The sequence below is a fragment of the Lactuca saligna genome, chromosome 5 (assembly GCF_052625555.1).
Source record: "Lactuca saligna cultivar CGN05327 chromosome 5, ASM5262555v1, whole genome shotgun sequence".
In the NCBI taxonomy this organism is placed as follows: Eukaryota; Viridiplantae; Streptophyta; class Magnoliopsida; order Asterales; family Asteraceae; genus Lactuca; species Lactuca saligna.
In genome coordinates, this window is record NC_136421.1 from 185031711 (window position 1) to 185047970 (window position 16260).

General features: G+C 36.1%; 2 protein-coding genes, 1 long non-coding RNA gene and 1 pseudogene across 3 annotated transcripts; 3 read left to right on the forward strand and 1 right to left on the reverse strand.

Moving 5' to 3' along the window:
- Positions 1 to 690: 690 nt before the first annotated feature.
- Positions 691 to 4803, forward strand: LOC144997838 (transmembrane 9 superfamily member 9-like). The gene is made up of 7 exons (XM_078957701.1): positions 691 to 1017; positions 1797 to 1961; positions 2043 to 2152; positions 2478 to 2586; positions 2968 to 3080; positions 3213 to 3366; positions 3438 to 4803. Exons 1-7 carry the CDS (start codon positions 904 to 906, stop codon positions 4593 to 4595), a joined length of 1923 nt encoding a protein of 640 aa, XP_078813827.1. The 5' UTR covers positions 691 to 903; the 3' UTR covers positions 4596 to 4803.
- A 914-nt stretch (positions 4804 to 5717) lies between these two features.
- Positions 5718 to 9685, forward strand: LOC144997839 (leucine aminopeptidase 1-like). Its single transcript, XM_078957702.1, has 10 exons — positions 5718 to 6011; positions 6688 to 7099; positions 7217 to 7411; positions 7489 to 7714; positions 7837 to 7963; positions 8177 to 8272; positions 8403 to 8480; positions 8755 to 8815; positions 8893 to 9080; positions 9358 to 9685. Exons 1-10 carry the CDS (start codon positions 5775 to 5777, stop codon positions 9481 to 9483), a joined length of 1746 nt encoding a protein of 581 aa, XP_078813828.1. The 5' UTR covers positions 5718 to 5774; the 3' UTR covers positions 9484 to 9685.
- A 718-nt stretch (positions 9686 to 10403) lies between these two features.
- On the forward strand, positions 10404 to 12085 carry LOC144998771 (uncharacterized). Its single transcript, XR_013660424.1, has 3 exons — positions 10404 to 10720; positions 11423 to 11482; positions 11755 to 12085. It is a non-coding gene; the product is annotated as an uncharacterized LOC144998771 (long non-coding RNA).
- Positions 12086 to 12535: 450 nt separating this feature from the next.
- LOC144997840 (putative LRR receptor-like serine/threonine-protein kinase At2g24230 pseudogene) lies at positions 12536 to 15693 on the reverse strand (annotated as a pseudogene).
- Between the last annotated feature and the right edge of the window lie 567 nt (positions 15694 to 16260).

The following is a 16260-nucleotide window of genomic DNA, read 5'->3' on the forward strand; positions in this document are numbered from 1 at the left end:
TATTTTTTTTTTCAATTTTAAGGTGTCCTTACTGAAAAAAGAATCATCACCCGATCCTTTCTTTCTTCTTCTCTCTCTCTCTCTCTCTCTCTTTATATATATATATATATATATATATATATATATATATATATATATATATATATATATATATATATATATATATATATACTAGCTTGGTAGAATAGTACTTTAGTATTTAAACTTTTGCCTAATTATTGTACCAAGTTTAATCAATTGCTATGATACTACCAGCAAAACAAGTTGACTACCAACATTCGACCGATATGTTAACGTTTATTTGGTTAATTATTAAATTTTATAAATAATTAATATATAGCAAGATTCTAAAAAGCTCGTCATGACTCCATAACTTGTATTTGCTTTCACGCCTTAGTACAATGTTGTCTTAAGTCATATACGTATATATAAATAGATAGTAGTAGAAAATATACATAAAATTATTAGTTATGTACAAAGTTATCGTGGTAAGTGACCCCTTACAAACAACGTAATTGATCACAACTTGTAAAAACTTGAGGTTTTGTATTGCCACCAAATCACAAGTTATTTAGGAAATAGGTAGAAATTGCCGTTCGTATATGTATGTATTCTCTTAACTTTTTTTGTACGTCTAAAATTTGTATTTAAATAACATTTGAGTATAGACCAGAAGAGCTTAAAATAGTGGATGATATCCATTTAAGGTAAAATGATCAAACGGCTGAAACGCGTTTGATCATCTCCACTCTCTACTCATCTTCTTGATCCCCAATTGGGTGCAGGTTTTTGCCATTAAAACCAAACTCTCACATTACACACTGTTAGAAGAGAATTTGAGAGATTCGGCTACGGATCTGAAAACCCAGATCTCAAAATCTTTCATTTCTCCTTTCCGATCATATGGCTAATCGATCGCATCTAGGGTTTCACGTATGGATCTGCGTTCTTCTTCTTTTATCCATCCATGGATACTCCTTCTACCTCCCTGGTGTCGCACCCCAGGATTTCTATAAGGTAAGAAGTTCTGATTTACCTAATTGTGGTTCTGGTGTTTCAATGTTTGATGATATTGCTAGTTATGGTTATTGTTATTGCTCATCAAATACGATTTAAATAGATCGTTACAGTTACCATGTGTTTTCATTGATTTTGGAAGAATCTAGTATGTCGGTATGTTATTCTCCAAGATCCATTTTTAGCTTCCATGTCTGTATGCATTAGCTTCTGTTTCTTGATTAATACATAAAAATCAGGAACTTTTTCCCCAATTTGTTTACTCGGAGTAGTGATCTTATACTTAGATGACAGGACATTGGTTCCTGTTGTCGATCTTGCTTCATCTGTATCATTGTCTTCTGAGATCTCAGCTTCTAATCATTATCATGTCCTTACTCTCTAATCTAATGGTTTAATCTTTTTATTACTTATCTGTCAACAATCTAACTATGAGTTGTGCATGTTATGATGACTATAGGCCCCCTAGAACTCAACTTGTGTCCATGAAAATGACCTGATTTGAAAATTAATAAATCCAGATTATTAGCTTTTGGGCCCTACACCTTGGTAATAGTGCTTAAGGAGTAGATCTTCCCACATACAAGCCCTTGTATTGTATCCACCAAATGGGGCCTTCCTGCTGTTTGAAAAATCTCTTAAAAGCTATCAAGCTATTAAGGATACCTCAAATACTACTACTGTTGTCTATGTGTATATGTATAATGTATGCACACATACAACAACTGTATTATTTTCATTTAGTAACGTGCATAAATATTTTCATTTTGTGATTATAGGGAGATGTTCTGAGGGTAAAAGTGAACAAATTGGCTTCTACAAAGACTCAACTCCCATATTCTTACTACTCTGTCCCTTATTGTCGCCCAAATAAAATAGTTGATAGTGCTGAAAATCTTGGGGAAGTTCTTCGTGGTGATCGTATAGAAAATTCTCCGTATGAGGTATAAAACTAAAGTTTTGAGATCAATTATGTTCCTTTTTACACTATGTTCTATAGTTTTCTAATGAAAATTTATTTGCAGTTTCAAATGCGAGTGCCACAAATGTGCAATGTTGTATGCCGAAGAGTATTAAATGAGAAATCCGCCAAAGAATTTAAGGAAAAGATTGATGATGAGTATAGAGTTAACATGTAAGACACTTAACATCAAAAAATTTGAATTTCACTATTATGTAGACCTAGACAAGGATGAGACATGAAAAGACAGGACCTGACATGACAGAATAGGTTGTACTGTGTATAGTGTGCATTGGAATCAGACTGATACTGATACTGATACTCATATCAACGAGACAAGCATGTAATTCTTGTCCCACTAAAAAAGTGGGACAAGGACTTGCTCTTGATCTCTTGTTTGTGCAAAAGACACGAATACCCTTATTATCATCTTGATCTTTTGTCGGTGCAAAAGACATGAATACCCTTGTGTTATTGATTTGCAAGCTTTTGTTGACAGGATATTGGACAATCTACCTTTGGTTGTTCCCATGACAAGGCTTGAAAAGGATTCACCTGTTATATATCAGCATGGATATTTTGTAGGACGCAAAGTACAGTATGCAGGAGTAAGACCCTTTTTTCTTTTTCTTTTTTATATATTTTTTTGTCAAGTGTTGTCTGGATAAAGAAAAAAAAGAGTGAAACTTTGTAAAAAGTGTAGATGTATTGAGGATCTTAAGCTGCTTTTTTTTGCATTAAGTAAAAAAGTAACACTTGTATATAGCAAGTCCTGCGTGGAAAAAGTGTCTGAATGAGACTAAATGACCATTTTACCCTTACATTCCAAAAAAAAAAAAAAAATTCACAATATTGACAACTTTTAACAACATTCATCTATAGCTGTCCAGATTAAGTTCTTAACCGATTAAGCTTATTAATTCAAAAAGAAACAGCCACTAACCACTTATTGTATTTTTTTTTTTTTTCTAACTTGTAATTATCTGCAGACAAAAGAAGAAAAGTATTTTATCAACAACCATTTGACATTCACTGTGAAGTTTCACAAGGATGTGCAAACTGATTCTGCAAGAATTGTAGGATTTGAAGTCAACGCTTTCAGGTAACAACACAATCAAAGTTTTTTATTACGACTTAATCACTTAATAGAAAAAACCCTCAAATTCATTTCCCTGACTTTCTCAATTAAGTCATTCTTTCTGAATTAAGTCTTGTTTCCATTGATTATGTACAGTGTTAAGCATCAATACGATGGCGAATTCAACGCAAAAACCACCCGCCTATCAACATGTGATGCTCACGCAAAACGCATGGTCACAAACTCCGATCCTCCACAAGAAGTCGAAGACAAAAAAGAAATCATTTTCACTTACGACATTGATTTCCAAGTAAGTTGGATTGTGGGTCCCACAATGTTTTTCCTTTTATCAAGTCAATTAACATTAAAAAAAAAAAACAGGAAAGCAATATCAAATGGGCATCAAGGTGGGACACATATCTTCTAATGGCAGACGATCAAGTCCACTGGTTTTCAATCGTGAATTCCCTCATGATCGTTCTATTCCTTTCCGGGATGGTAGCCATGATCATGTTAAGAACACTTTACCGCGATATCTCAAAATACAACCAATTGGAAACGCAAGAAGAAGCGCAAGAAGAAACCGGATGGAAACTCGTACACGGTGACGTATTCCGACCGCCATCCAATTCCGACCTCCTCTGTGTCTACGTCGGAACCGGAGTCCAATTCCTTGGAATGATACTAATCGCCATGATCTTCGCCGTCCTTGGATTCCTATCCCCGTCGAACCGCGGCGGTCTCATGACCGCCCTTCTCCTCCTTTGGGTCCTCATGGGTATCTTCGGCGGGTACGCGTCCGCGCGTCTTTACAAAACTTTCAAAGGAACGGAATGGAAAGCGATTACCCTCAAGACCGCGTTTATGTTCCCCGGAATCGCGTTTTCCGTCTTCTTTGTGCTTAACGGTTTGATATGGGGGGAGAAGTCATCCGGAGCGGTTCCGTTCGGGACGATGTTTGCTTTGGTGTTTTTGTGGTTCGGAATCTCGGTTCCGTTGGTTTTCGTTGGGAGTTACATTGGATTCAAGAAGCCCGGAATTGAAGATCCGGTGAAAACGAATAAAATCCCGAGGCAAATCCCAGAGCAAGCTTGGTACATGAGCTCGATTTTCTCGATTTTAATCGGTGGGATTTTGCCATTTGGAGCGGTTTTTATCGAGTTGTTTTTTATCCTAACATCGATCTGGTTGCAGCAGTTTTATTATATTTTCGGGTTTCTTTTTATTGTGTTTTTGATCTTGATTGTGACGTGTGCGGAGATCACGATTGTTTTGTGCTACTTCCAGCTTTGTAGTGAGGATTATCTTTGGTGGTGGAGGGCGTATTTGACATCGGGTTCATCGGCTTTATATCTGTTTTTGTATTCGGTTTTCTATTTCTTCACAAAGCTTAATATCACCAAGGGCGTTTCGGGGATTTTGTACTTTGGGTATATGCTGATTGCTTCGTATGCGTTCTTCGTGTTGACTGGGACGATTGGGTTCTATGCGTGTTTCTGGTTCACCAGGCTGATTTACTCTTCGGTCAAGATTGATTGATTTGATTGATTATGTAGTTTTCTTGATGATTTATAGGGAGATTAGGGGTGCTTTATTGATATGTTTAGTTATACGAATTGTTTTTTGGTAATTGGATTTGGTATTTGATGATTTTGTTTTGGGTAATTTGTATGTAGAGATTTGAGGGGATTATTAAGGCATCTTATCGTTCTTGTTTTATGATAATTTGTATCTTGATTTTCAAGTACTATTATGTTTTGTGTGCTTCTTAATAGTTTTGTCTAATGAGACCCCAAAAGGCTAAAACCATCACATTTGACTTTGTCAACTTGTCATCATCATATCATGCAATGTTAGTTTTATGATTATGATTGAAATATTGAATTTGACTTTGTTTTGTTTTGGTTTTAACAACTAAAAGACATGGCAGAAGTTGATCGGCATCAAATGTTTTCTTTATCAATATTAGATCATATTATTCCAAAACTGAATAAAAGAATATCATTTGGTGAAACATATAATCCAATTTGAGAGTTGACCAACTAGGCACCTATATTTGTTAATTTTCAAACAATTATCTATTGTGTTCAAAAAAAGGCATGATTATCACACATCATTTTGAAAACAAAAACATATGAGAAAACAACTCATTTATTTGCGGTATTAATAATTACTTATGTAATAGTATATCTATATATCGTGTCAATAATAAAGAATAACTTGTAATTTTAAGTATTGTATCAGTGTTTATAGCCGGTTATAATCGTGCACGTATACATATTTTATGGAAAGTAAAGAGTTGAAATGATTTAAAAGGGTTTTACCATGAACATATATATGCATTTATGTAAAATTGAAAAAAGACTTATGTGTCCCTCTAAAGTCCATAGAAAACGAAAACAAAAACAAATACTGTGTGCTAAACACATCTCACATAGTCACATGTAGTTGAGGTGACTACCTATGGGACCGGTGATTAATAACACACTCGTATACTCATACCCATAGAAAGACCAAAAAGAAAAGTCATGTTATAGTGGATTTTATAGTGTCCATTGCTAAAAAAAAAATAGAAGATATAGTAAGGGTTTGTGATAGCTACTTCAAATATTATTTTAATAAACTTTACAATCACATGCTAGTCATCCAAATCCCACGACTCCCCCTTTTTCATCTCACCCAATTCCTACCCCTATATAAAGGCACCATCCGCTACAAATGGCAGCAGCAACCGCCATTAGAGTTGCAGCACATTCTTCTCTCACTCTTCTCGCGTCATCCCCATCTTCATCTTCCTCCGTTTTTGAAAACTTTAGATCCATATCCCATCTGGGTATCATTTCATTTTCTGCAAACACGTTGTTGTTGTCTTCTCCAAGAAGCAAACGTATGGCTCACGTTGTCGCTAAGGCCACTCTTGGCCTCACTCATCCTGCCCAAATCGACCATCCCAAGGTTTATTTCTATCATAATTTCGATCATTTTTCTTGATTCATGTTCTGTTATTACTATTTTTTGATGATCGATTAATCGTTCGTCGTACCCGCTAACCTAGCTGCGGAATCATTTGATCTGTGCTAAAATTGTTATATCCAATAGTTTATGTGTAATCTAGGACGTAGGTATGACGTTGATTCATACATATAATCGGATACTTGAACTGTACTAAAGAAGTAAATGGTGCTATTTTAATAACAAGTCAACTATTAATTGAAAGATTAAAAAAGTCTTCCAATTCAAGAAGGGTATGATTTTTGTCAAGCTTTTGATCTCCAAAACGTTACCAATTTTTCTAAACACAAGTAGCTCTTTGTCAAGTTTGAAGTTAAAAGATAAACTAATCAAAATAGATTGTTTTTATCAATATAGATCCACATAGTCGTTCAAAACTATATGATTCATGAAGCAAATGATGCAAACCCCGATTCTCTCTTCATCTTTTTGAAAACATATCTATATAACTTACCCATATATATTGCTCCATTCTAAGATCCAAAACATGTTTGTACCCAAATGAATCTAAAGATCTTTCTATTAGCATTTCAAGAACTTGTAACAAATGATAAATGCAACAAGACCCCATTCTAAATCATCCTTCTTTCTTTCTTTCTTTCTTTTTGAAACACACAAGATTTCTTTTGCTGCTAAAGAGACCAATTTGGTAGAATGGAAAGGAGATATACTCGCAGTGGGTGTCACAGAGAAAGACATGGCAAAAGACCAAAACTCAAAATTCCAAAACCCGATTTTAAACAAGTTAGATTCCCAATTGAGTGGATTATTGTCTGAAGTATCTAGTGAGGAAGATTTCACAGGAAAAGCTGGACAATCAACTGTTATTAGATTTGCGGGTCTTGGATCCAAACGGGTCAGCTTAATTGGGCTTGGAAAAGGGCCCACAGGCCCATCTTATCGTAGTCTTGGTGAGTCTGTTGCATCAGTTGCAAAGTCTTCTCAAGCCAAAAGTGTTGCCATTGCTCTTGCTTCTTCAGAAGGGTTAACTACTGAATCAAAGCTTGCTACTGCTTCAGCAATAGCTAAAGGCAAGTTTTTCTTTTTCTTATATTTTATTAGGTAGGCTGCACCTTGAATTTTTTTACATAATTATTACATGGAATAGGATTACTAAATGTTGAGTTATTTTCTTTGTTTTATGATAGGCACATTGTTGGGTACTTATGAAGATAACAGATTCAAATCCGAGTCAAAGAAATCCACTCTTAACTCTGTTGACCTTTTTGGCCTTGGATCTGGACCCGAGCTAGAAAAGAAACTTAAGTACACACAAGAAGTTTGCTCAGGGGTAATTTTGGGAAAAGAGCTTGTAAATGCCCCTGCTAATGTCCTCACTCCTGGTTAGTCATCCTTTTTTATGACTAACTTTTTTACCCTTTTAGGTCCCATTTGTTACATGTTTATGTTTATGCTTCAGGGGTATTAGCGGAAGAAGCTGAAAAGATCGCTGCAACATACAGTGATGTAATTACAGCAAAGATATTGGATACAGAACAATGCAAAGAATTGAAAATGGGTTCATATCTTGGTGTGGCTGCTGCTTCTACAAATCCCCCAAAGTTTATCCATTTATGTTATAAACCTCCAAGTGGTTCCATTAAAACCAAGCTTGCTTTAGTAGGAAAGGGGTTGACTTTTGACAGGTGATAAACTGATAATGATATTCTCTTATTTTGTTTTCAAATTTGTTATTAGTTAGAGGATGTATATTACTATGTTTAATGTTTTCTTTCAAATGTGATATTCTTGTTTTTTCTGTTTGCAGTGGTGGCTACAACATTAAGACAGGACCTGGTTGTTCAATCGAGCTGATGAAGTTTGATATGGGCGGCTCAGCAGCGGTTTTAGGTGCTGCAAAAGCCCTTGGTCAAATTAAACCGCCTGGTGTAGAGGTGAAAATTTATAAAAAAGTTAGGACTTAATAGGAAAGTTTATTTAAAAGTTACCTGATAAGGGCAAAGTTTCTTCCTTTTTATACAGAAAGTCTGTTTCTTTTTTGGATTGAATGGAAGTGTCTGAATGTGAATCCATTAAGTAAAAAAAAGTAATAACACATTTTTATACTTTTTGGCATATGACTTTGGCTTATAATTATGCTATCACAGGTTCATTTTATTGTAGCAGCTTGTGAGAACATGATAAGTGGAACTGGTATGAGGCCTGGAGATATTTTGACAGCATCAAATGGAAAGACAATTGAGGTACAGATTTACAAAAAATCATGAAAATTTTATAAATTAGAAGTGTATTCAGAAGGCATTTTCTTTAATACGATTATGAAGTTTGAAAAATTCCTATTTTATTTTTATCGAATCTTTCCTGTTAATTTAGGTCAACAACACTGATGCTGAAGGCAGACTTACACTTGCTGATGCTTTGGTGTATGCTTGTAATCAAGGAGTAGACAAGGTAACTTTTGCTATTCAGTTGCATACTTTCATTTGAGTTAAATGCAAAAATAGCAACATACTTTCATTTGTTTGTTTTTTTTTTTTTAATTTTTTCTTATCACATCATTGGGTAGATTTTTCAATTTTCAAAAAAGAAATTAAAACTACAATGCTACGATTTTGTAGATTTTTTGATCTTTTAATAAGAAAAAAAAAACATGGCTCTTTTTAGTTTGTGGCTCCTTGTTAAAGAATTGCTGACATGGCAATGACATGTTCCATAATTTCTTTAGATAGTTGATTTGGCAACTTTGACTGGAGCTTGTGTGGTTGCTCTTGGGCCCTCAATTGCAGGTATACACACATACATGGGATAAAAAAAAGGATATATAAAATTAGTCAATTGACATTTTGCTTGAATGATAAAACAGGCATTTTCACACCGAGTGATGAGTTGTCAAAGGAGGTGGTTGCCGCCTCGGAAGTCGCCGGAGAAAAGCTTTGGAGGTTGCCAATGGAGGAAAGTTATTGGGAATCCATGAAATCTGGAGTGGCTGATATGGTCAACACTGGTGGTCGTCAGGGTGGTTCTATTACTGCAGCTCTTTTCTTGAAACAGGTATCCGTGTTTTCTCCAAACAATTTAAGGTTAATTGCAAAATTACGTTTTTACCCTTTCTGCTCATCACAAAGAACAAGTAAATTTTATTTTAGATATTTGATTAATGGTCAAACAATTTTCATCTATTTTACTTCAACACGACCTTGTACTGTGTTTGGTATGCATTGAAAGATGGGATAGGGGTCGACCCCTGTGCAAAAGACATGAATGCCCCTCTCCTCATTATCATCATATAAAGAAACATATTGATGAAGATTGTGGTGAATTATTGCAGTTTGTGGATGAGAAAGTAGAATGGTTGCATATTGACATGGCGGGACCCGTTTGGAGTGACAAGAAGAAAGCAGCAACAGGATTTGCAATCCCAACTTTGGTGGAATGGGTCGTGTCCAACTCTTAATCTTAAAAGGGTTTTAATCGGTTTGGCGGGTTGACCCGTGGGTCTTAAATTCTCTAGTGACTAGTGGAGTGGGGGGAGGTTCAAATGTGAGTGAGTGTTGATGAATCTGAATGAATAAAAGGATGTCCATTTAAGGAAAAAAATTGGATCTCTGTGTTTGGGTCTCCTCGCAGTTTATGCATATGCAATTTGGTTATGGTTATTACTGATTTTCTTTTGGGATTGTGTGTTGCATTTTGCATTGTTGCTTCTCAAAGGTTTTTTATTATACGTGTTCTGTCTAAATTCTAATAAAATATGAGCTTACAATTTTTTAGGAAGAAATACGACTTATGTGTACATAAAGATCAAACCTTGTATACATCCGGAGGTCCAATTTGATCAATCTGGTTTAAGAAAGAAAAACTTGTCATCTTTACAATAGATCATCTACTACCATTTAGACGAATACGAAGGATATAAATGTATGAATACATGATCATAAATATTAGTGTAAAATACAGTTGTTGTGGATCTGATTTTTTTGTGCGACTTTCAATGTTTTGGATACTATAATTTTGTTTAAGACTAATCATGGCAAGACTTTACCATAATTAGTTCTTATAAGTATTGTTTTGGTATTAATAACGAAAATGAAAACAACTAAGCTAACATTAATGAAAATAAAAAATGACATATTAGTGTTCAAAACACATTATACATCATCTTCTCTAAAATACAATGTGAACTTGGGACTTGCGTAGCTTCCAACCAAGTAGTTTCTATTTAACTTCAAACAATTCTATGTAACTTTCATTTAACTTCATGGCGATATCAGTTGTAACATCCCAAGATTTGACAGGTATTCTCGAACCCTCTTTTATCATTTCCTTATCATTTATAGTCCTTAGGGTTGGAAGTGAAGAGTCAAGATAAGTTTAAGGGCCAAGTTTGCAAACTTGTGCCAAGAGGGAGTACGTTACGCGTACATAAGAGTACGCTAAGCGTACTAAGATCCGCCTTAGTGCGCTGGGCGTACTAATGTCAGGGTGAAACCCTAATGAGCATCAAGACCTCCCTTACCTCAGCCTCCACAGATTACATTCGTCCTCCCCAAACCCTAGCCTTTCCTTTGTATGTTTAAGCTTATTTTGTGTGTTCTTAAGTGCTTTAAGAGGAAGGTATTGCATCAAAGTGTTGGAGAAGAAGATCAAGCTTGTAGATCTGAAGTTAGCTTGTGCTCAAGAAGCTCTAGAAGGTATAAAGTTCCAAACTTTATACATATATGCAGAGATCTCATCATTTTACTTTATTAGAAACATTTCTTGTCCCAAAAGCCATAAGGTGGTGTATGTTGTGATTTGGATGAAAAATGGTTGTCCTTCTAGATTCTTGAAGGGACCTTGAGTGATAAAAATGAGATCCCATTAGCTATATGTGTCCCATACATGGAGAAATAAGGTCTTAATGGATTAAGACCAAGCATTAAGAACTTTATGGACGTCCAAAGTGATAAGGTTCATGACTTTATGGATCCTAGACATGTCAGATCTGAAGTTTGGGCTTAAGTGCTTAAGCCATTAAGCACTTAATAAGGTTTTGGCAAGCTGTTGAGTATGCCCAATGGACTAGGCCAAGACGAGTACGCCCCGCGTACGTCCTCTGTTGGGCCTTTGTCAAATGGGCTTCAAATTTTAAGCTGTTTATGGACTAAATGGAATCAGGCCTTTGATGGACTTTGTAAATAAGATATTTTGGGCCCAATAGTTATAGTGGATCATGTAGTGAGGTCCAATTAGGAAGTTAGGCCCAATTTAGTAAATTAGGCCGATAATGGGCTTTATATGTGGACTGGGTATTTGGGCCTTGGCCCAATAAAGAGAATGAACTTAATGAATGGTGTGGACATTTAGTGAAGAAGGTTATTTTGGGTATTAACTTGGTGTTAATTGTATAATAGTTTGGGATTCCCGGTGAGATAGCAGTCAGAGATTTACAGTATTTCAGCACTACTTGTGAGGTGAGTTATCCTCACTATATCAATAGAGTCTAAGGCACCAAGGTCGGCCCTTTATGGATTGTATCTAGTTATGACATGATATGTTTATTGGTTTGCATCCTGGTAGTTAGGATGAAGTTATGTTTATGCTTAGTGACCTGGTTAGGTCGGTGTCCTGGTTATAGGATGTTGCTATGCTATATGATTTGTTAGATCAGTTTGATTGTTATATATGTATGCCTACGTATGATAGTTATGTGCTCATGTGTGTTTTTGATTTGGGATGGGTTAAGGCAGTCCTGCTTTGTGCTGAAGGCCAACATACCCAAGGTGGACCGAATAGACTATAAACCCGAAAGGGTATGGTAGTCAGACCGAAGGCTCGGTGAACGGTCCAGATAGGCTGAAGGCCCTGAGAGGCGGTCCAGACGTGTCGAAGGCTCGAAGAGCGGTTCAGATAGACTAAAGGCCTGCGAGGCGGTCCAATCAGGCTGAAGGCTCATTATGCATATTGTTATGTATTTGTTGATATGATATGATTATGATTATATGAGGTTGGTATTTTGGGGGTAGCTCACTAAGCTTTTGGGCTTACAGTTTCAGCTTTTCGTTTCGTACCGCTCCTCCTGCTGTTATGATTTTATGATTTGATACTGGGATACTCTGATATTTATTATTTTGAAAACAAACTATATAATGTTAAATAGTTTTAAGTGTTTTGAAAAAGTTAAAATTTAATATGATTTTTATGGATATGATCATTGAAAATTTCCAGATAATATGAAACGTCATATGTACGATATATCAAACCATATGATCCGACTTTTTTCATATGTGAAATGACTTATTCCGGCGGAATATTATAGTAAAATGCAAATAACTAGGTTATTTTGTTATGTGCTAAAAATTTGAAAAGTGGTCGGTTTTTTTAATATCTCTATAAAATTTTATATTAATTTCCTTTAATATAAATATAAACTTGTTTATCCTCGCCGGTAAAAGTTTTTTTTTTTTTTTTTTTTTTTTTGACATTTTCACGAAAAACGATCATTTGTTTAAAGTTTAAACGAAAAGTAAAAAAGAACAGGAAACATTCATTTCATTACGATATACAACTTTTACAGCCACGAGTTAACACCACATTTTCCCTTTAGGCTTTTGTTGATTTCTTTCAGAAAAACCATGAATACATATTTCGGCGCCTAAAACTCGTCCTCTAACGACAAAACGAGTAACATGAAACCCACATGCAAAAAACCAACTTCAAGTTTCTTCACTTCGGTTCAATATCCTTAAGAAGTCCAACAACTTGTTGCATGCTTGGCCGCTTCGCCGGAACATCCGCCGTGCACAGATACCCAATCTTTAACCCCTCCACCATCTGACCCTCATCACCGACGCCTCGCATCTTGGGATCTATGGCTATCGAACCATGGTTCATCCTCACAAGCCCTCTAACCCAATCAACTAACCCTGTTGCTTTCAAGTTATCTTCATCTGGATACTCATCTCCCACAGGCTTCTTCCCTGTGATTAACTCAAGAAGAATCACCCCAAATCCATACACATCGGATTTTGGACTGACGGTGGCCTCCGGCGGCGAGTATCCGGTAGACCCACGACCGGTTTCATCAGAAACACCGTTGCCGAAGATTTTAGCGAGCCCAAAGTCCGATAATCTGGGTTCAAGATTATAATCGAGATAAACACTACTCGCTTTAACGTCTCGATGAATAATCGGCGGTGAGCATCCGTGGTGGAGGAACGCCAAGGCACGGGCGGTGCCTAGGGCGATCTTGTGCCGGAATCGCCATGTGATCAACAGCGCTTCCGAACCCACGTTTTGGATCCCGTTTTCATCGGTTTCTGTTTCTTCCCATGTATCTGTACTCCAATCTTCAGTCACTTGAACTCCAAGAGGAAGATCGTAAAGCAAATTATGCAAGTTTCCGTTCTCCATGTAATCATAAATCGCGATTCGTTGTTCTCCGGCCAAACAGTATCCCATCAAAGGAACAAGATTCGGGTGTTTGATTCGTCCGAGATACTCGAGCTCTGTTGCAGCTTCTTGGTCAGTCATGGTGGAACCATGGACTAAAACCTTAATCGCGACATGTACCCCACCTCCCAAAACCCCTCTATAAACCGGTCCGAATTGCCCTTCGGCCAAAAGGGTATCCCTGTCGAAATTTGAAGTAGCTGATAAAAGATCCGAGAATGTAAAATTCAACAATGGCTTCTCGAAGATCACAACAGGGACTAAAGATGCAATCTTTACATCTGCTACCCAAGTGGTTGAATCCGTTCTGAATGAAAATGGCCCAGAAATTGCACATTTTTCAGTGTAAGATTCTTGTTTAACATCCCACATTCGCGTTTTTTTCCGACAACCGAAAGCACAGAGTAGCAAACCGACGAGCAAGCAGATCAAAGTGATGGCTAAACCCAAGGCGAGCTTGAGTCCTCTATGTCTATGGATTTTTCTTCTGAAAAGGGTCGGATTTGCAGCGATTGGGCAACCATTTGATGACCCGATGAACGCTGTTTGTAGGGTTTCGAGTGAAAACTCTGAATCACAAAGGGTTAAGTTGTTGTAAGAGAAGTTGAATCTTTCCATCCATGGAAGTTTTTGCAAGAGAGATAACGGTATGTCTCCCGTTAAGTTATTGTTTGAAAGATCGAGATTTTGCAGGGTTTTGAAGCTTAGAAGTGGGAGTTTACCAGAAAGATGATTACTTGAAAGATCGAGTGTTTTTAAATGATTCAACTTCGAAATCCCATCACCAATTCGATTGATTAAATTGGTGTTTGACAAGTTAAGGTACTCTAAACTATGGAGTTCATCGATGTGGATGAAACTTTGTTTCGAAAATCTGTTCTTCGCGAGATTAAGGTGTTTGAGATTATGAGCTTGACTTAAATTACTGAAAAACATTCCGCTAATCTGGTTATCGGACAAATCAAGATGAACTAAACGAGACCAATCGAAGGAAGAACTGAAATTTACCTGAGAAATATGACCTTCGAAATGATTACTACTTAAATCAACCACCTCTAATGGCCATTTAAAGATTTCAACAACAGCACCCGTGAAAAGATTCTTGGAAATATTCAAATAAGTTAAAGAAACCATCTTTGAAAAATCCGAACCCCTTCCTCTGATTCCATTTCCAGCAAGATTCAAGCTTTTGAGCTTCGGAAATGCAGTGTCAAAACCATCAGGAAGACTCCCATGGAAACTGTTCATAGAAAAGTCGATAGATATCAACGAGTGGCAACGTATGATCCCTAATGGAACGATGGATTCGAACTGATTTCGATTGAGATTAAGAACTTGTAAACTGGGAAGAGAATCGAAAGAATCAGGGAGACTCCCGGAGAAATTGTTGAAAGAAAGGTCAAGTTTTTCGAGCGATTCAAAGTTGTCAATGTTAGATGGGAGATTAGCGGAGAATTTGTTGTTTGAAAGATTGAGCGTTTTGAGTGAAATCAAACTCCAAAAATCGGATGAGAAATCAGTGATTTGATTACTGTTTAAATCGAGAATTTGAAGCTTTTTGAGTTTGCCAATGGTGTTATCGGGAATTGGACCAGTGAGTCCCAAATTAGGAGCAACAAGACCAATGACATTTTGTTGTTTAGCGTCACAAAACACAAACTGCCATGAACAAACAGATGAAGATGGATTGAAAACATGAGAAGATGAAGAATTTCTACCCATTTTTTCAAAGAAACTAGAGATGAAGAACTCATCTGTATTGGGTATTAACTGTTCTTGTTGTTGACCAAGGTTTGACTTCAAGAAAAGTGTTAGAATCAAAATGGAACCCAACAAAGCAAACCCCATTTCTGAAATCAGCTAAACAAAGAGAGGAAGAGTCAATTCTTTTTATCACGCTTCAAAGCACCTTTTCACCTCATTAATGTTGATCACATTAAGTGCAAAACCAACCCACCTGCCACCTGCCACCTGCCACCACCACCACCACCGCAATCTGCTAACCTGAAATACTCATCTGATCGAAGAAGCCAAAAGAGAAAACAGGGAATTTCAAAAACTTTTTGTCTTTGTGTTAAAAGGGCATGCGAAAAGGGTTCAAACTTTGGATGAAAAAGAAGAAAAAGGAGGGAGAGATGTTGGGAATGGAGAATTTGGCAGTTTTTTTAGTGAAAAGAGTGAGTGGAGAGATTGTGGAGACCGGAGGGAGTTCATAAATGTGCCAAGGGTTGGTGAACGTATCAGATAAAGCTATTATGGTATTCAATGATGCAATACTGTGTGGGTTTTGAGTGTGTTTTGGTGTGTGTGGTGGTAGACATCATTTTTACTCAAGTTGTTTATGTTTTTTTTTTTTATCATCAAATTTGGAAGTAATAATGGATAGAAATTCAACTTTTTAGAAAGCAAAAAAGAAAAGGTTGATATGATATTAGGAGTAACAAACATTGGATTTTATATAAAATAATACAATATATTTTTTGGTGTATACGATTTCTTAATAGTTATTTATTTATTTATTTTGTACATGTATTACTAACAAAGTTTCACAAATGGCATGTCAAATCAAATACCCACCTATCTTCATAAATGTAATATATATATATATATATATATATATATATATATATATATATATATATATATATATATATATATATATATATATATATATATATTGAAATCAATTAATTAGGTATTATACCAAACAATATGTTAATTGTCATCGTACAAAGAATGAGATGACAAACGGGCAACAAGCTGTGCCGCTAAGCCTTTTTGAATAGTAAAACTAATTCTT